The sequence below is a fragment of the Diabrotica undecimpunctata genome, chromosome 7, assembly GCF_040954645.1.
Source record: "Diabrotica undecimpunctata isolate CICGRU chromosome 7, icDiaUnde3, whole genome shotgun sequence".
Classification (NCBI taxonomy): Eukaryota; Metazoa; Arthropoda; class Insecta; order Coleoptera; family Chrysomelidae; genus Diabrotica; species Diabrotica undecimpunctata.
Window position 1 is genome coordinate 106,754,387 of NC_092809.1, and position 22,486 is coordinate 106,776,872.

General features: G+C 33.6%; 1 protein-coding gene across 3 annotated transcripts in view; it reads right to left on the reverse strand.

The window, feature by feature from the left end:
- ara (araucan) overlaps positions 1 to 22,486 on the reverse strand; it is a 335,452-nt gene that overhangs the window by 43,201 nt on the left and 269,765 nt on the right. For all 3 annotated transcript variants that reach the window (XR_011951429.1, XM_072537947.1, XM_072537948.1), the window contains one exon: positions 21,140 to 21,258. Coding sequence is in view for 2 of the 3 variants with exons in the window: in XM_072537947.1 (XP_072394048.1) it covers positions 21,140 to 21,258 (119 nt within the window). In the remaining variant the exon portion in view is untranslated. The remainder of the gene's footprint in view (positions 1 to 21,139; positions 21,259 to 22,486) is intronic.

A 22,486-nucleotide genomic window follows, 5' to 3' on the forward strand; every position in this document is an offset into this window, starting at 1 on the left:
CTGTGACCATTAAGTTAGATTATCGCCATTCAAAGGCGCCCTACAATAGAGTTGATTTATGGGATGCACTTGCCTCACAAATCGTTCACCACCCCTTGTGTAGGTGCAGATTTTTATCTATACACATGCGAAACACTTAAGTTAAGTCCTCTTTTGAGCCTCGGCACCGGGCGTCCCTTAGCGTCGTAACGTGGTACTAGTCTTCTGCCTGCTACACTAATTCATACACCGATATTACAAAAGGTAAGTCCTATTCTTTGTATAGATAACAGCAATGAGTTAAACCCAGCTAATTTTCGTAATTTATTAAGAATTAATATTGCTATTTTCGTTAATTTATTTACAGTCAAAATATTGCATTTTTTTTTCGATTATTATTCTAATTTAATTTAACCAGTGACCTCTTACGCAAAACATGTTGTTTAGAATGTTGTTGAAATGTTGAATTTATTTCCTATCGGTTTCATGATAATTCCTTTGTGGTATTCCTCGTATTATTGTGGATGCTGAAAAATCTCGTTAATAAAAAGGGAAAAATCAAAGAAGCGGCTCTAATTATGCTAAATGAGACCAATTGCGTCACAAATTTCTCGCCAGAATGCACTCGGATTTGGTTACCCATATTAAAAGAGGAAATCGATAAAAAGAAAATACCACTATTAGTAAGTATATAACATAGAAGATTCATCATTTATGTTTTTAAATAACATACATATCACATCAGAGTTTGGTGTTTATTGAGAGTAAACTAAATGTAAGACCGAGTTACTTACCATGTCGGGATTATGGCCTTAAGAGTATTACGGTTTTTTCCTCATGATTTACTATAGAATCACTAATAGGAGAATTTTACTGTCACTGGTTGTCTTTTTAAAAACGAATCACGAACTATCTTAAAATAAAGTCGTCCCAGGAACGCAACTCAGCAATAGTGGCAATATCATTTTTAAAGTAGTCTACTATAAAATGTATAATAAATGTCTGAATTGTCAATGCCACAAAAAATATCTTCAGAACAATATTATATTTATATTAGATTGACAAGCCCAGGAATTAAAAAAGTTTTTTTGTCGCTTTCCGATTTTTGGTATTGATTGCTTCGTTTTCTCATAGGCTACCTTAAGTTTTCTTTCTTGCAGATATAGTCTCAGCAACTTTGTCTAGGTCTTTCTCTCTGTCGCGTTATATAGTGTTTCCATTTTTTAGAATTATTTCGATAGTCGTTCCTCAGCCGTAATGAAAATGGCGTTTAGTGTAGGGGGATTATATTTGGTCGGTTTTAGAAATATAGGTATATAAACCAAGGTACATAATTGGTTGAATAACATTAGATATGCAGATGACACTAGTTTTTGTCGATAATCTGAATGACTTACAGATATTAACAAATCGCATAACAGAAGTCAGCAAGAGATATGGACTAGCTCTTAAAGAAAACCAAATTTATGACAATTAGTAAAAAACCAATACTAAACGCTCAACTTACAATCAACCAACAGAATATCGAAAGAGTCGAGCAATATACATATCTAGGCACCAATTTAAATAGCCACTGGGACCACTCAACAGAAATTAAACAGCGAATAATAAAAGCAAAAGCAGCATTTATTAGAATGAGCACCATTTTCAACAGTCGAGACATATCATTAAAAACAAAATGCCGTCTATTGAACTGCTACATATCCACAGTTCTGCTCTACGGAATGGAAGCGTGGACACTGACTGTTACATCTATGAATCGGCTCGAAGCTTTCGAAATGTGGTGAGACGCTAAGTTGTCACCGATCATAACTTTTTTACCTTCCTGCCGTGTTGCGTGTGGTAATAATATGGTCTCAAACCAGTCTGTAAAACAAGTTATCTCCATCCACCCATAGGCGCATCTTACGTATATCCTGGGTTGACAGAGTTACTAATGTGGAGGTCCTGCGTAGAATGGGGAAAGAATGTGAAATTCTCATGAGCGTCAAAACTAAAAAGTTGGAATATCTAGGACATGTAATGAGAAATCAAGAACGTTACGGCCTTCTCCAGCTGATTCTCCAAGGGAAGGTAAATAGTAAGAGAGGACCGGGAAGAAGACGCATTTTCTGGCTTCAAAATTAACGAAAGTGATGTAACACGACTACCACTGAACTGTTCGCTGCAATAAACAAAGTAAAGATAGCCGTGATGATGGCCAACATCCGGAACAGATAGGCACTTTAAGAAGAAGAAGAAGAAACCAAGGTACAAATGTTTATATCGCGTTTTTATTAAGTATTTTTAAGTAGCGTAAAGGCAGCAAATGTAATTAATGTTCAATGGCAGCTGACTTAGAAAAGAGAAGTGTACTTCTCTGGGCAAGTAAAGAGATCAGTAGATTCGACTTGGCAAGTTTGTCGCTACTTGTCAAAAAGCCAGTACGATTAACGGCTTTAATTATGAAAAGCACTAACTAAAATGACTATATTTAATTTATGTTTAATAGTTTTTGTATATTAATTAACTGACTAAGTAAGCTTCATTATTATATGCCAACTTTGGCGATTGTTCAATTGAATCAATTTTTTCATAACATAAAGAGTGTTTTCTCAAATAAATCAACAAATAACCCCAATAAACGCGTGAGCGAAAATTAATCAACGCTTTTACTTCGGAAAAAAATGATTTAATAGCAGATTTCTTTGTGGAAAACTGTCAGACTGATGTATAGAGTCGCCCTCCCTCGGTGACGATTTTCTCCCTACACTGGGATTTGATTACGGCTAGAGTGGTTTCACCCCTATTAAACTGGCTACTTTTTGTCATAGACAGGGAAAAGGCGGTCACCGATGTCACTTTGATGAAAAAAATAAAAGTCTCCCTCCGCAGAGGCGTTGCAAGGGAAAGCGACAATTTGGGAATTACGTCAGTTGGAAAAACCACTCTATCTGGATGGAATGACTAGCAACAGTCTAAAGGGAAACTATTTTCGGTAGTACAATAAATGCTTAGTTGGGTTGTGATGTCTCGGTTGGTTGGCACTTATGGCAAGTCTAAAAACAATGAAGTTTAGGTAAAATTTTGTTTTACAGTAAATGAGAGAAAAAGCATCTTAATATGTAATTCATTTTTCTTTTCATTCTTATTTTTTCCATTTTTCTGATTCTTGTTATTGTTTACATTTTTTTTGTTTCTGCCAATCTTTTATGCTTATTACTTTTTCTTGACAAATTAAAATTTAATTACGTGTTCCATTTCCAGAAAGTATGGCATATAATCCAGAACATAAATTTTGACATGACATCCATATCCACTGTTCAGATACATAAATGATTTCCTTGTTAGGATCAATGTTCTTGTATTACTTTTCCTAATTGCTTCCTGCACAATTAGTTTTCCTTTATTTCTTCCACGCACGCTGACGTTGGTTTTTGCTGTTCTATATTTGAAGGGGTGAGTGCAAAAAGTGGTTAAGACACATTTTTATGTTAATGAGTTATAGGTGTTTGGAAGTTTTAAATGGTTCCCACCTCTACATTTGTAAAAACCAACACGTGTAATTGTTTTAAAAAGAAAGTAAACCTGTAAGATACAAATATATATATATATATATATATATATATATATATATATATATATATATATATTTATATAAAAGTAAAATGTAATGGCATGTCCCGCAAAACAGAAAACCAAAAAAGGTATATCGATGGAAGGTAACCGTATATACGTATTTCTGATTATTGGTCGTTTATATATATATATATATATATATATATATATATATATATATATATATATATATATAAACATATACCACTACTTAGAAATGTATTTATTTATGGAAAAAAACTGTTTTTAAATCTGGACTTAACTACTTTTTGCGAAAAAAAAAATGGAATTTTGTACAGGTGTTGCATAGATCATTTCTTGGATGTCCAAAGGAAATGTTAAATTCCTCATTAAATACGTTCGCAAAAATCCCATATGAGACTTTATTATCAGAACGTGTGTCAAAATTTTCATGTAGTTTAGTGACTGAGATTAGGGTCCAGGTATTTCCTATTGGGGCTATCAAATCTCGTATCGTGCGATTCTCGAGCTGGTGGCAATAGCAAAAATTTGTTAAGTATATCGACTTAGACGCTTTTTGACACTTAGCGACTTCTTGCACTGAAATGATGATTGACAAAAATTTCAACATATGGGATTTTACCAGTAGGATGATTTATGTTACAAATCTGACTTCGTCAACTTATAGTACACATGATTTTATATAGATGTCGCCACGGTCAGTCATAGGAAAAAAATGGACTTAGCTACTTTTTGCACTGATCCCTTTATTTGGTAAAAATCTTGGTCTTGGTCTTGTTTATATTGGTTGTTTGTAGATTTCAAAGAAGTAAAAGTTGACATTAGGAGCCGTTTGTTAGCTGATCAAGTGATCAGGTATTAAAAATAACTTTTTCAGGTATTTATGGCGTTGGTAAATAATCACACGTTGTAGAAAATATGTTGGGCCATTTCCTCTGTATTATCGTAAAACCTGCATGTTGATCCATTTTACCCATTTTACAGAGATGACAGCTGAGTGACTAGTATCCGGGGAGAATACCTATGATTACTCAGTGATCAGTTTAGAGTACAGCTCTAAAAATATTTTTCCATAGCGAGCAGAAAGTTAGAATTGCCAGTTAGCTTGCTTTCAGCCTGGAATATTTTCCTAGTAAGGAATACTGCTAAGTAAGGCTGGTCATGTAATCTCCAAATGGAAATTTCTATTATGAGAACAATAAAAGCGCTAGAGCAAATGGGAAGTGCAGAAATTTTGAGAGAAGGTGGAGAACTATTAGGAAAGTAAGAAGCTAAATTAATTGGGTTTATTTGTAAAACAGAGATGCCACTAGAATAGAAGGAGACCCACTATCAACAACTTTGTTCAATGACTGACTATTTAGCACATCGTTTATTTGAAAATAAATTTGAATAAAGATATATTTTTTCAGAGTAGCAAGTCACCTTTGTATATTTAAAATAAAGCATGGAACGCCTATGACCACTTCGATTTTTACCACTAATGCTCAACACTTTGGCTGATCGAACCCTACTTTTTTAGCTTCATCGTGTGAGTCTTACGTTTCTAAAGATTTATCCAGTCAGCCGTTTTAACAAAAAAACAAAGTGTATAGGAAGCTCATATGTTTCCCGCTGAATTGTTTCTGCGATATTTTATTTCATTAACTTTATTTTGTTTAGTCCAGTCGTCAGAGATTTGATCTCTAAAAACGAGACGAACAAACTTTTGATGAGAATGTCAATTTTGGAATCCCAAAAAAGATGCAAACAAATTTGCTACTTCTACCTCCTGGCTTCACTTTAAACTTCATATCAAATTTATCACTTCCGTTGACCGATTTCTGTGAAATTTCCATTGTTAGAGCCTAATCTTCAAAATCTAAAACATTTAAACCTATATTTTTTTCTTCTTCCTCTTTATAAGCAATTCTGCTTGTTCATTGGCGAATTATTACCTCTATGGAAGATTATCACTCCATCTGTTGCGCGGTCGTCCGATACTTCTTCTGCCGATTATTGTCTATATATGTTATTATTGTCTGGATACTATGGAAGATAACTGCCGATTCTGCAGTACTCTCATATCTGCCGTTTACTGTAACCTTTGCATTGTGGATATGTCAGGTCTTGTTTCTGAGGCATATGTCATTATTGGTCTTACACTGGCTTTATAAATTCTTGACTTGATCTGTGTTAATGTGTCTGTTTCGCCATATAGTGTTATTAAGGCATCCTGCCAGTCTATTTGCTTTTTGTACTTGTTCTCTCTATCTTCATCTTGGGCTATCAATATTGCGTCTTCTGAGTAACAGAGTATTTTTATTTCTTTGTTTCCCATTCTGTATCCTCTTCCTTTATTAACGCTTTTGATGATTTTATCCATGTTCAAATTGAAGACCATGGGCTCAATGAATCCCCTTGTCTTATTCCTCGGTCTATTTCTATAGGTTCTGTAAGTTGTCCATCTATTCTGACTTCCATTTTGTTGCTTTGGTAGATGTTTTCGATAGTTTTTATAATATTTAGGGGAATTTCTCTATTATACAGAAGATGACTTACATCTTTGAGTCTTACTCTGTCAAACTCTTTCTTTAGGTCAATCAGGCACAGAAATGACTATGGTCTATTATACTCTAATGTAAACTTGTTAAATACTACGCTAAAACTAAACCTATATCATTATAAAATATGAGGTATTTGAAATATGCCTAAAAAACGGTTCTTTTCGACTCATTAGGATGATGGACTGTAGACCATTACCATTAACAGTGCATCCTATATACTTAAATTATATTCAAAACATTATTATTGCAATTATTTTCTTAAGAATGCTCTATATATTTTTTAATCTTTTGGGTATTGACTGAAACACTTTATTTTGTGGAATTGTATAATGCTACAAAGTATAAAGTTATTTAGGTGAAACTAATACGTTTCGACTTATCTCACGTTATTAAAAATATCGAAGAATCAAGCGAAGCGTATAAAATAATACGACGTTTGAAGATAGCGTGACAGATATTGCTGAAAATATTAAATGACCGTAAAAAATTAGGCCAATATGGCAATCAAACTAAAATTGTTAGTTTTATAAGAAGAAGCGATAATATTTAATTGGTTTCATGATTACAATCACAAATTGACTACTTAGAACAAAGCACAAATGTTTTAAAACAGTCTTTGAATTAAATATTTTTGAACATGAAAGCCTAAGGATCAGAACGATTAAGATTATGAAGAAAAAGAAAGAGACTAAATAATTAGACAAACATCTAGGTTGTTACTTCAGTTTCTCACACCTCTTCCATTATTCTTCAATGTTTAAATCAATTTCAATAATTCTTCAAATTTCTCACCTCTAAAAGTAGAAACCCTCAATTTAGAAGAGTGATATCATAGTTTAAACGCCGAATATCCTCAAATTTAAATGTACACAGCGGCCCTCGAAAACTGCCTGTTTTCTCGATTGCAATTTGCGTTACCTCATAAGAAATTACAGAATATATAAAGTAGTATATTTATTTGTGCTTCTCTATAGTAGACTTGACCAGAAGTTGTCGTACAGTGTAGCCAATTCTTGTTCACAAGTAGTAATTATGGTCATACAAAACCTGTATTCTTCCACGCAGCGATTATTACCGTCATAAAAATACCAAAAAACATCATTTTTTCAATAGTAAAAATTAAGCACAAAATTGTAATGAAATAAATTTTATTTATATGTTCCCTTTCGTTACATATTTAAATTTATAAAATAAAAATCGATATTTTAAAACAATATTTTTCAATCGTTTGGCAACTTTGGAATTAGCGACGGAACCCCGTTTCAATTCAGATCCACAGAAAACCATAAAACTAGTTTTTGTCGAGCAAGTGTCCATCAACAATAGGTTATTTACATTGGCGTTTCTGAAGGTAGGGTATTTTATGCGATAAGTTTGTGTTATTAATAAAACGTGTCATTGATAATACGAGTGTTATAGTTTGTCGTTTTATAGTAAATTTTTAGTTATATTCTGTGATTATTTGGTTTGAGTTTTATTGGAGTTGGACGAAAAACCGAGTTGTTCCAAGAGAAGACTGCAAAATTCTGAAGTTGATTCCAAAAATGAAATGCCGCAAAAGAGACGGAAAATGTTAACGTCCGAAGAGAAGGTAATAATACGAAACGTTTATGAAGGAATTGTCGGCAGAAAAATGGAATTAAATGTTAGCCAAGCGGTCAACATTTGTAGCAGTTTAACAAAAGTATCCGTTAGCTGTATTTATCGTGTACTTAAAAATACATCGGAAAATAAAAAGCAAGAAAAAGGTAAAACTAGAGGTAGGAAAAGCATTGTTTTGGATGACGAGACAAGGAATATTATACGTCGAAAAATTCATTCATTTTATTTTCGGAGTGAAATTCCAACACTGAAAAATATTTCTCAAGAGCTCGAAAACGATGACTCCTTACCCAAGATATCTCGTAGAGTCTTAACCAGGACCATGCGTGAAATGAACTTTCGATATGTAAAACTCAACAGAAAAAGTATGCTATTAGAAAAAAATAAAATTATTGTACGGAGAAGAAAATATTTAGAAGAAATACGCAAAATTCGCAGCACTGGACGCAAAATATGTTATTTGGATGAAACCTGGATTAACCAAGGTTGGAAAAGGTCATACAGTTGGAAAAGTTTGGCAAGATTTAAATGTCAAAAGTAAACGCGAAGCATTTATAGAAGGCTGATATACAGGATTAAAAACTCCATCAGGAGGGACGGCGTTTAATCGTCACCCATATAGGAAGTGATACAGGGTTTCTTGATGACGGTTTTCTTCAATTTGAGTCGAAAAAAAAACAGGTGATTATTAAAGAAATTGAAAGGGAGGATTCAAGAATGGCTTACAGAAAAGGGGATTGCATACGAAGAATCAATGCTCAAAATTTAGCTACTTGACATTGCACGGTTAAGGAAAATTGAATATCTTAAATATGCTGTAAATGAAACTGCAAAAGATTATGGTGTCAAAGTTCTGCGTCTACCACCTTATCATTGCGAATTTAATCCCATTGAACTTATCTGGGAGCAAGTGAAAGGAAAAGTAGCACGCAATAACAAAACGTTCAAATTAAACGAAATTAAGAAACTTTTGATTAAAGCAATCCTCCATGTAACTCCAGAGAAATGGGCTAAATGTATAGGCCACATAATTAAAGAAGAACATCGTATGTGGGAACTTGACACTCATATCAAAGTTTTACTAGAGCTAATTATAATTACACCAGGTGGTGAAGATAATGACAGCGATAGCAGCACTGCATCTTCAGGTTTAGACAGCGAATAATATTTTCTAATAGTTTAATAAGAACATCAGCATAAAAAAACCAAAAACAAAAAAAAAAAAACGAGAAGAACATAGTAAGTGTGTATAGTGTTTGTGTTTAAACACATCAAACATTATTTTTATTTTGTTTTTATAGAATTTTATTTTGTTTTATAGGATTTTATCTTGTTTTGTTTTATACTGTTTAAGTGTTTTGTTCATTTTATTTAATAAGACAATATGGCTCTTGGCGAACACCCATTTAAAAAAAGTATCGCGCCACAAGACATACCTCTGGGGTTGTGTGGAAACTGTCTTAAAATTTGTTTTAAAAAAATTTCATTGTGTAACTCTTTAAGGACGGGTCACGTCAAAAGACGTTTTAGCGTAACTTCCGCGACAGCCGGTTGGTATCAGTAAACTGTCTGCAAAATTACTTCTTTTTTATAGCTGTTTGTTTGTATTTTTAGGGGAATGTAGGGAAACAGACACAAAATATTTATTCATATGTTTATTTATTGACGTTTCGATCTCTATATCCAGAGACCGTTTTCAATTATACAAATGATAGTACTATTTATTTTCTATGGCTTTTCGCTTGTCGTTCTGTATTTTTAGAAATAATGTTGGGAATAAGCCACAATATATTTATTCAAATGTTTAATTTACGGACGTTTCGATCTCTATAAAGAGACCGTTTTCAAACATACAAATGACAGATATATTTATTTTTCTATAGCTGCTTGTTTGTGGCATTCTGTATTTTTAGGGAGAAGGTTGGACATAAGCCACAATATATCTATTTACATGTTTAATACATTGACGTTTCGATCTCTATTCCGGTTTTAAAGATAGAAAAAAAAGAAAATAAACAATATAAGATTATAAAAATATATAATAATAAACAAATAAAATAAATATAACTATCATTTATATCTTTAAAAGCAGTCTTTGGATATAGAGATTGAAACGTCAGTAAAAACTTGTAAATAAATATATTGTGGCCTATGTCGAACATTAATATTTGAAAAATAAAATATAATTAACGTTAAAATAAAAGTAAGTGTACGTCACTGGATTTCCAAACAGCTTTCCGCATTTCTGGGCCTTTAAACGATGACTCACTCTCTCAAATAGTGAAATTATACCATAAGACACTCTTGTTTGCTACACTACTGCCAAGAACAATCAAAATCAGTGAGATCAAGTCTGCGTTTTACACGGTCCAAGTCCAAATTTTTTTATCAAAATCACCAAAATATATTTTTGGTATATTTTGTTAACATTCTAACAAGAGTTGGAGGTTTAACTTGCTCTAAGACAACAACTGTTCAAAATAGTAGTATATAGAAGACATTCTAGTACAGATAGTAAAAAGATCGCCTATACCATTTTCAATTCCGAGACAAGTGATGTGAAGACAGTAACACTTTGGAATCACATGAACAGAAATTTGAGTTGTTCTTTGCAAGGTTGCATTAAGCTAAAGCGTTGCTTAAAAATAAATGCATTATGTTAATATGACAACAAGAAACGTGTCAAGTGAAACAGCAATAAAAACAGACAATAATAAACATGCGCACATAATTTTTTATTTTTGAGAAATTAATTATAATATAAAAAATCAATTTTACAAATTCACTAACAATTTAGTCACTAAACAAGTCCGTATAGAGCTGTAAATTACCTACACTGCAAAACATTTTTAAAAATCTGTCGACAGTAAGAAATTGTAACCCTCACTAAACGAGGTAAAATTACTATGTAAAAACCAGTAAAATACCATATATGTATGTAATAATGTAAGTCCTAACAGCATTTTTGCTTAAAACCCAGTAAAATTACCGTATTTACAGGGCCGGGGATAACGGGTCAGCAAGGGATGCACTGCAGGCGGACGTCTCTCTTCTTACATAAAAAAAGACATTACTTGCCTTGAAAAAGCAAGGATACGTCCCGTAGCCTTCCAAAATTACATAAAACCAAGACAAAAACAAAAAGTTTCCAGAAAGTAAAAGAAATACGCTGCATGATAAATTACTTCAAATATCTGAAAGAAATTCATACAAAAGCTTAAAAAAAACTGGTCCATATTTCTATTCGTTTTTGTGACTATTTACATTTATTCATATCGTGTCGATAAACAGGAAAACAAGGGAACCTGTTTATTTTACTAGTATTGTTGTTGAAAGTAAATTAATTATTTGTGAACTTTTTCTGCAGGTGGATGTTTTTCAAAGTTGTCTCTTTCTAAAACGTGTTTAAAATAGCTTAATTCTTCAATACTCTTCCAGTTTAAATCATAATGTTTTTCTATAATTTTTTTTGCTTTTTCTTGTTTTACTTGTAAACTAAATCTTTGCATTTTAAAGCACGTAGTCCAAGAGATTTATTTATTAAGAGATGTTTCAACATCCTTCCAATAATCCGCATAAAAAGAGACCTTACAGTATATATATTTATGTATATATAATATACACCAATTAGGCTCAAACAGGATTGGAATGTGATTATTTACGCCAGAACAGTTTCTTTCTTGTTTACCTGCTCTTAGACTTACGTAGCTGAGCTCAGCGGACGTAGCCAATTTTATCAGCAATAAATCGGAATGGTGCATTGCGATTTGAGTTTCTACCGACGTCGCCACCTGCGTCGCGTCGTTGTCGGCGCACCGACGCTCCAATCAATAGCGCTCCCTCTTCAGCCATTTTGTCTTAAAGCCATTCCGGCAGTGGCACTCGTTCCATGACCGGGAATTAGCGGCACCGCAATCCGCCGGCCGACCGGTGGATTATTCGATGTACTCAGAATAATCCTCGGCTTTCCGCTTTTATTGTCGACTTTCGAGTCTACAGCGACGTGCTTGCAAGGGTTGAAAAAGTCGAAGATTATTTAAATTTATGTTTTAATATTCAAAACAACTTCAGAGTTACTACTAGTATAAGACGAAAGGTTTTAATTGTTTCTTTTTTGAAATATACTGTTTTTATTTTATCTATTATCGAATATTATGTTTATACGGGGTTAAGTCATAAGTATTGATTGTAAATAACAAATTAAAAGGGAAAATTCTAGTATTTGGCTGTACTTAAAAAGTTACAATAAAGTAAAAACTTCTGATGTATGATTAAAACGTATTAAATGTTATAAATTTGGTGACACGAGGTCGATTTTGTAGGATATCGTGCATCTTATAATCGGCGCCTTAAAAGAGAATGAACCAGAAAACCTTATGTAATAGCTGCAAACCAATTGGAGAAAACCAATTATAGGGCCGCCTCATTCAGCAACTATTCTCGGCTTTCTTTTTATCAAAAGAAATAAAAAGTGAACATTTTTTAAGATTTTTATCACATGCGGTATACGTTAGAGCTAGGACAAAATTTGAAAATATTTTATCCAAATATGGTACACGTCACTTGTCTTCTACATGACACAAACAGAATAACGTAAGTTCTTAGAAGTGAATTTGATTTAAACAATAAATTAATTTCAAACGTTAAACAAGTATTTTTGAAAGCACCTTTAAGTGTGCAGATCTATAAAGAAAGATTACCAGCTTGCCTCCAGAGCCCTTAATTATAAGATGCCATAAAAGATGTTGTGTTAGATATTCAAAATGACTCTCAATATGTAATTGAAAGTAAAGAACGTAAAGAAGCAAAGAACTCTAAAAGTAACGTACAAATTGCTAAAGAACTTATGTTCATAAAAGTTAATTTTAGTTTTTTACCAGATCTATATCTATTTCTAATGAGTGTAGAGTAATAAAATCTCATGAAGTATTCAAAAGCGCTACAGGGTAATCCGTCAATAATCCGTCAATAAATTCCGTCCGCATTGCAAAATTCTGTCGTTTCATAAAGAGCAGGTAGGTATCACCCTGTTTTAAGGGATTAGTCCATTGTTATCGACAGATAAACACTGAGCCAGAGGCGCGCTAGTGGGTTAATTGACAAAAGAATATGCATTCTTAAAAATCATATTAAAGGAAATAAAAATGTAATACAGCAGAACAGTGTTATTAAAAAATATAAAATGTAACAATAAAATATATACGAACCGAAATCGGGAAATACTCACAAACACACACGAATGAACTTTACATATTGAAACACTTGTGGGGAGTTTAAATCAATTTATTCACAAAAACTACAAAAACTTTACTGGATACGTTATTACAATTCTACATCACTATAGTCTTCATCCGAAGAACTGTCATCATCCCCTGGTGTTATAATTATAGGGTCAACCACCTGATCGACCAAGTTGTCCAGTTCCCACATTTTATCTTCCTCTTTTAAAACATGCTGGATTGCTTTTTGCCAGTTTTCTGATGTGATTTCCATAATGGCTTGATCAAACAATACCTTGACATCTTTCATTTTACATGTGGTATTGTGCCTTGCAACATATCCTTTAACTTGTGCCCATATAAGTTCTATGGGATTTAATTCGCAATGATATGGCGGTAGGCGTAGCACAGTTACTTTATACTTTTCTGCTACATCTTCTACGGCATATTTTATGAAGCGAGATTTATGTTGTTTTACTACGGCTAGTAGTTCCTTCTTTATTGAATTCGTCTCAAACTGAATACCTTTATTTGACAGCCAGTTAATAATTTCTTGCTTTCTCCAAGCTGAAGTTGGTACCTTCTCTATGCGCCTTGAATGGTAGCTTGCATTATCCATAACCACGACCGAATCAGCGGGAAGAAATTTTAACATTTCCCCGAAGTAGTCTTCGAAGACATCCGAATTCATGTCCTCATGATAATCTCCCGTCCGACACGACTCAAAGCTTAACAAACCTTCTTTTAAAAATCCTTCTTCGCTTCCAATGTGAGCAATTATAAGCCTCTTTCCTTTTCCCGAATGCACTTTAATACCCGTCGAAAGGCCTTCTACGAAAGCTTGGCGAGCACTTGTTACATTTTTATCTTGCCACATTTTTTGGACTATATAACCTTCGTTTATCCACGTCTCATCAAGATAAAAAAATTTCTTGTGCTCTCTGCGGTACTGTTTTATAGTTCTCAAATATTTTCGTCTCCAGCAAATGATTTCATCACTTTCCAGTAATAGTGCCTTTCGATTGTGCTTTTCCCAGGAAAAATTCATACTTTTTAAAGTTTTCCATAAAAGTTTTCTGGATATCAAAGGAATATCGTTATCTTGGCTTATCTCCATTAGTATTTTGTCAAGGGTGGGTATTCCCTTTTTAAAATAAAACGAATGAACTTTTCTTCGAATGTCACGTTTGGTGTCTTCACCTAAGATTTTTATTGGTCTTCCTGATTTTCTCTTGCATGGACTTAACTGGCCTGATATCTTTCTTTCTCGCAATAATTTAAAAATCGTGGACTGTCCAATTCCAGTCATTCGGGCACATCGCTCAACACTTTCTTGCACAGACAAACTAGGGTGATCGTGTTTTATGCAATCATATACATTTAAAATTATAACTTTTTCACTAACAGATAGCGGAGAATTTTTTACACCTCTTTTCTTTGGAGTAAATGTCGCCATTTTATAACTTTTTCACTATTTCTATATCACAATATTACTGTACGTTTAATTGGTGTAGTAACAATTACTAACTCGAATGTCGAATGTCGAATGATAATAATAAAATAAAAGAGGGATTATAATGAAAGTGTAAGTAAAACCTCATTACGCGTTATTAGTCTTCATGTTGATTTATTTTAGTTCTTAGTAATATTAGGAGGTGCGTCATACCCTTATCAGTTTCTTCTAATGCTTTTATTCGTTCAGTAAGGAAGTGAATTTGTTTTTATAAATAAAAATGTAATTAGCTTTAATGACCATATAATGGAATACGAGTTTGAAGAATAAGTTAATCGAAAAATTAAATAAAATTGGTTATCATAAAATATCCAAAATATGATATTTTGAGGTACATAAATTTTTGACGACGAAGTTGACATCCGTCCATTTGCCTACGCCCATGACGACACCGAAATTCAGGCAAATTTTATGACACTTCATGATTTATTACTCTACACTCATTTGAAACCAATTATAATAAAGTCATTAGAATAAAGAAAATTACAATTAAGTAATTAGGTTAATCTTGTTAACACTTTTTCTGTTTATTGTCAAAAAATTACTGGAAATACAGGGATTAAAATTAGAAATAAATTAGGGAATGTATTGGGAAACAATGGGAAATTCGATTTTTTGAGGAAAGTTGTATGTATTTTTTAAAGGCAACTTTTCTGAAGATCTTACATCTTGAAAAATTAGTTTACTGCATAAATTAAAATATTGCCCTATAACGTCAGTAGATGTTGAATGCACGTTTTCTGTGTCCAAATGCATTTTTAGTGTTACAAGGTAAAAGTTTTTAGTTGAAAATTTTGAAAAGTATTTAATTATAAATTCATACTATAATGTTTTAGATTCTTTATTATAATATCAGTTTTTGTGTGCGCAAATTTGGGAAATGTTGTGTTGCCAGAATCCCGAACACCTCTAGCGAAATGAAAAAAAGCAGTTGGTAAAAGGAACAAAAAATGAACACATGGAACAATTTACAAAAGGGATAGAAAGTGACTTCTACGGTAGACAAAAACAAATATGGAGATTGATAAGAAACCAACGGAAGGAAATGGCAGAATTGAAGGAATACAATAACATACCAGCAAACTAATGGGAAAGATATCTGACGGAACTGTTTAAAGGAAAGGAAAATAATAATCAACACAATAACGTAAGTGAATTAAGACACGAAATAAAAATCAGTTTTCAGGAAGTAGAGATAGCCAAAAATTTACTCAAAAATAGAAAGTCACCAGGACCAGATGGAATAATCAACGAGCTTCTAAAACACGGAGGAGAAAGTATAACCCTAGAGATGACAAAACGTATACAAAAACTAATACTGCACTGCAGGATACCAGACGCATGGAGAAACAGCATGATGATACCAATGTTCAAGAAAGGAGATAAAGAAGACCCCAACAATTATAGAGGTATAAATCTACTGAACACCGCACTTAAGCTTACCACAATAGTCCTAACCAATAAAATCAATAAACTAACAACTTTATCAGATGAACAACAAGAATTCAGATCCGGAAGATCCTGCGTAAACGCCGTATTTGTACTAAGACAAATCACAAAAAAGGCCATCGAGTACAACTTTAATATAAAAATGGACTAAATAATACAAACAGTACGTTAAGGTCATGGTTACAGAATGAGGAACAAAGAAATCCAAATATTATGTTATGCAGACGACGCCGCATTAATCGCCGAGACAGAAGACGCGCTCCAAAGATTAACACACATCTTCAATACAACAGCCAAGATATACAATATGATTTATAATATGAAATACAACATTTAAATACACACTACGCTGTAAAATCGAAGTTGATGGGAAAATAATAAAACAGGAAGCAAGGTTTAGATATAGGGAAATAGATATAACTAGTTATGGAAATATTGAAGAAGAAGTACGACAACAAAGCTTAAAAGCAAGTAAAGCGGCGGGATCTCTTAATAACACAATCTGGAAGAACAAACACTGAAGACAAGACACAAAAACAAGAATCAATTAAAGCATAAATGTCGAGCACTAGACGAAAGAACGAAAGCTTATATGTAGCAGTGTATAAAATATTGGGTTCCCCTGTCAAGCAGTGGACGTTCAATTAGTGAATAGAAGAAGGTAACATGAGACGAGAAACAGATTAGCTAAAGAAAAGACGAAGAAGAAATAATTCGACTTGTTAGTAAGCGTGACGTCAACTCGAACAACTAAGCAGGTGCAAACATCAAAGGATGCCGCTTTTTCCCACGGTCGGTAAAATTTTCCCAGTCCCAAGCGACGCAACATCTAAACAGAATAAATCAAGCAGCAATTAAAACTATATTAACATACACGGCGGAGACAAGACCTGACACATCTAAAACGAGACGACTACTAGACATAACAGAGATGAAAATACTTCGACGAATATCAGGGAAAAGTCTGTTGGATAGGGAGAGAAATAAAAACATAAGAATAGCATGCAATATAAGGGAAACAGGAGTGGAATGAACACATTAGTAGATTGGCAGAGGATAGGATAGTACGAATAGCACGAGATAAGTCACCAAATGGACGAAGAAGCATTGGCAGACCAAGAAAAAAATGGTGCGATAATTTAAACAATTTAGGAGGCTAATATTGAAACAAGCTTTAAAGCCTACATACAGGAAGGAAAAAGAAGAAGAAGTGTTGCATAATGTGTCGCTCTCTAGTGATGAACAAAGTACATGATCGCTAGTGGTTGCCAACGTTCCTTATGCACGGCACGCTAAGAAGAAGTAGACAATCATTGCCGAAAAATAATTGAGACATTGATTACTTTTGTTAAAATACTTTGTCAGCAGTGAGCGTGTTAAAAATTATTTATATTGAATAGTCGATGGGTAGAATTACAGCTTAAAATGTATACATATAATCGGACGATGTGCAACGTCTGAGAATGCACTGGCCTTACGACCGCGACAATGATGGCGAACCAAACAGGAAGAGGACATTACATAAAACCACAACAACTAGCATGTCCGCCTGATCTATCTACACGATATCGTCGTTTCAGATCTTTCGTGTATTTTCAGTGCGGAATAAAGAAATGTGGACGCGCACAAGGTATCATCATGCAAGGTATAACACGCTCGTTGTTCGACAAAATCATTCTGACAATAACGCTGTGACAAACTGGTCACGACATTACACGTTTTCAATTGTTGCGACCAATGATGGGGAACACTACGTAAATGCTGAAATAAATCCTGGGAAAATTACATGGAATCGTACATAACTGGCAATAAAATATACCTTTGTAAAACAGAATTTTTTAGGTAAAATCATATCTAGACATGGTTTTATCCCCATTCTTATTTTACTAGTTTAATTATTGAGTTGCAATTATTGATATGATAAATTTTCTTCACATTTTTCTGTGATTGCACTTTTCAAAATATATATATATATATATATATATATATATATATATATATATATATATATATATATATATATATATATATATATATCTACGACTTCTTAACTTAATTTGTTTCCTCACGTTTATATTGATTTAATGTATGTATTTATTATTCCACAGTAGAAGTTAAAATATTAATGTATTTATTGTACTGCAGAAGAAATAAGAAAATTAAGAAATGTATGAAGAATTTATGAATTTCACATTCCCCATTCGTTAGCTTTCTACGTAGAACTTTTTCCTCTTTTTCTTCTTTTAGTACCCTGTCCGATTATCGAACGTTGGCGATTATAATGGCAATAATAACTTTGTTTACGGTGGCTCTAAATAAATTAGCGGTGGTCTCTGATACCATTCTCGGAGATTTCGGAGCCAGGATGTTCTTCGTCGGCCTGGGCCTCTCCTTCCGGCGATCTTACCCTGTATTATGAGGTGTAGAAGGTTATACCTCTCTTAATGTCTCACTACATGACCGAAATATTTTTCGAATTTTTATCGTTTTTGTTATTTCTGTGCTCTTTTTCATTCGATGTAAAACTATTTCATTTCTTATTCGATCAACCCAACTTATCCGCAATACTCGTCGATAAATCCACATCTCAAAGGCCTCTAATTTTTTCATTAACGTCTCTGTAATGGGTCCAGCTCTCCATACCATACAGCAATGTGGAGAATATGTAGCAGCGTATTAATCTGACTTTAAGGTTTAACGTAATATCTCTATTAATTAGAATTTTCTTTAATTTATAGAAGGCGGATCCTTATGCGTATTCTTATTTCTTTATTTATATCCCAGTTATCGTAAACGTTTGCGCCCAAATTGGTAATATTGTGGACTCTTTCTAACCCTATTCCGTACGCTCTGATGTTCGTTGGTTGTAACTCCATTTTGCTGACAACCATAAGTTTTGTCTTAGAAGTATTAAGTTTTAGCCCATATTCATCACATGCTTCGGTTACCTTGTTTATAAGTCGTTGCAGGTCTTCTTCATTGGAGGTAATAAGTACCGTGTCGTCTGCATTTCTGAGATTGTTGACATTAATTCCGTTGATTTTATTGCCTGTATCTTTAACTAAGGCTTCTTTGAAAATAAATTCGGAGTAGATATTAAAAAATAGATTCGATAGAATACATCCTTGTCTCACCCACGTCGTATTTCCACTGCTTCCGTCGTGTTATGTCCAATTCGTATGTTTGCACATTGATGACAATACAAATTTTTGATAATACGGAGGTCTCGGTCATCAATTCCCACCTGTTGTAAGACACCTATAAGTTTGTCATGGTTTACTCAGTCAAAGGCCTTTTCGAAGTCGATAAAACACATATATACCGATTGTTCGATATCCCTACATCTTTGAATCATGACTTGAAAACTGAAGAGTGCTTCTCTGGTGCCAAGGTTGTTTCTGAAACCAAATTGTGTTTTGCCACAAAAACCACTTTGCCACCAATTTTTCGAGTGCAGTATTCTTAGGAAAATTTTCAGTACATGACTCATCAGACTGATAGTGCGATGAAAGCTACACTGTTTAGCATTAATTTTTTTCGGTATCATTACAAATGTTGACAGTAGCCAGTCTGTTGGTATATATGTCCTGTTTCGTATATTTTATTGAAGAGGCTTAGAAGAGAATGTTTATCCTTATCGTCGAGTAGTTTGATTATTTCGCTTGGAATTTCATCTCAGTAGAACTTTTAGGCTGTTATTTTCCGGTATAGCACGTTTATTATATTGGTTTTAAATTCCCTTAAATCTCTCCTGATTGCCTTCGAAACAGTTTTATTCATTTCTCTTAGAGTGTGGCTGTCTGCATTTTTATCGCTTCTCATTTGTCTTCTTTGATTCACCAGCGTTTCAGTGTATGGACTTATTTTACTATCTGATTTTCTTTTAGAACAGTGCACTTGTTGACTTTCTTGTGAGAGTTTGTGATTCAATTATTCAAGTCGTTAAGATCGTTCTCGGAGGTTTCATGCAGTAGTAGCTTATTATTGATATGTGCCTGATATTGGTTGATATCTAATGGGGGTGTCCAGATACCATGAGATTTATTTTTAATCATTATGTTCCTTTCTCTTTTTTTGTTGATTTGGACTTTCGCTCGTATCATTCTCTGGTGACTGCTTGTGGTGACCTTGTTGACTACTGCTACATCTTTAATTATTTGTTTTTTGTCACTTATGATGTGATCGATTTCGTTCCTTGTTCTACCGTTTGGACTTTTTCAGGTCCATCTTCTGTGCATTTTTTTGTAAAAGAAGCTGTTCATTTGTGAGTGAAGCCTCGGTCATTTTTTCCTGGCTAACCGAATTTTCCCAAGGATGTTTCTAGCTCTACTTATTTTATACCTATTTTTGCGTTGAAATCATGACATAAAATTGTGAATTAAGTACGAGAGTCATTAAGCGCAGTAGATATATCGTCATAAAACATTTCGATTTCTTCGTCTGTATGGTCTGTTGTTGGAGCGTATACTTGGATAATTTTGAGTTGATATCTACTGTTCAGCTTCAGGATAAGGTATGCCACTCTAGATGATATACTTTGGATGTTTGCAGTCAACTAAAAAAAAAAAAAGATATATCTTTCGCTATTATACATAGACCTTTGTCTCGACCTTCAATTTATTTGCTCAATTATATAGCTAGAAATTAGGTGGAGTATTGGCAGCTGGCATCTTTGTTAGTCGAATTAGTACCTCTTTAATTGGGTGTTATCTTTTGTTTATTTTACCTATCTCTTCTTATCTTTTTATTCCCAGTTTTCCTGGCCTGTCAGGTACCATATTGTGTGTACTTACAGGATATCTTTAGGGGTCGCAAACCCTTTCTTGGCGCTTGATTATCCTTAGTAAGCAACATCCCTATAGAAGATGATCCTTACCACAAGCGAGAATTTAGTCATTATCAGAAAATCAAATTGCCAATGACCCTAAACTTACGTTAAGTTTCCAAACAATACGCAAGCAAACAGTGCCGCCAATTTTTTTGTGAATTTTTGTTCTTTTATTTTCGTTTTCGCTTTTTGTTTATATCTTTTGCGTGTTTCTTACTTTCTTTGCCATTCCGCTTTTTTTCAACGACTGAGATCTGATCTAGTTCCTTTTAGAAGCGGATCGGTGTTCTGAATCTACTACCTAGTAGTTCGGATTACTGAATGTTACAAGACTATATTTAATTCAGGTCGAACAGAGTAACAAAATAAAATAATGTCGAGTAATCCTATTATAAAACTAATTAAATGGAAATTGAAAACTTACCCGTAGGCTGCTAACGTTGGATCATATGGATAATACCCTGTCGTAGGTTGAAGACCTGCACTCGTCCACGCCGACATATCTGCTGCTCCTCCCGCATCCTTCAGCGCATATGGATTACCCTGCAAAAAAATAAAAATAAAGTTAAAAAGTTAGGTAGTTAAAAAGAAGTCTAGATTTAGAATCTAGATTTAGTCTAGTGTCCAAATAAAAGATTACTGCGGTTAGGAGCATAGATTAATACAATTAGGGCATGGCATGGTAATAACCGTGCATGGTAATAACCAATGCTGGAAGAAGTCCGAGAGAAGCATGTGTAAAATGTGATTAGACAATGAAATAGATATAAATTGATAATATAAATAGATATGATGATATTGAAATAAAGAGAGTACACTCTTAAATGTTTCAAAATATTCTCTTATCAAAAACTCTTTGCGCCTAAGGGTAGAACTGCCATCACATTTTTTTGAAGGTCACCGGAAGTCAATAGTAATGGAATTTATTTCGAATAGCTATTAATAAACCACCAGTTGCCATGATTATCGCTAACCTTTCTGAGAATATAACAACTATAATGATGATCTCTTTAGCAATAAGGTGATTGGTACAAAATTTTACAAAATAACATTAAATAAGAAATGCAATTACAGTATTTCATACTCTTTCCAATGCATTTTGTATTTTTCTCATTGCTCTTGTGATTTGGTGTTTTCCATTCCCAAAGTTTAAATATATCGTTAGTCAGGCCAAAGATGAAGACGATATCCCCGCGAGGCGCCCCTGAATCCCGCAGAGAGGTGTGCAAATAACAAAAGCGAAACGTCGTATTTACATATATAAGGTGGAAGTGGCCGGATGAATAACGAGATCGATGGTAAATAGCCGGCACTCGGTGCCTCGACCAGTGAATGGCAGATCTTGGTAGATGCTATCGTAGGGAGTCAGTCGAACTACGGAATTTAATGCAGTATAAAAAAGCTGTGACGCCACGGTGACAGTTTTACTTTTGCTTCACATTAAAGTTGCTGTCACGACCGGTTAGCTTTATTACAAATTCCATAATTTTACTTTTCAAAGCAGGAATGATTTTTTGAGTTCAGGAATAATTTAAAATAAAAAACGAAAGGGATTGTTGGAAAGTCACCCTGCAATTCGAATGGAATAAGGAATAATAAGTGATAATTGATAGAAACGAAAAAATAAGATTAAATCAAAAGCAGTAGATTATTCCACTGTGTTGTAGGTTATCTATCTTTGAACATTATTTCTACATGTCTATACCATTTTAATGATAAACTTTCTATATTTCTACTTATAGATGATATCTACTCCTTGCCCTATCGTTAA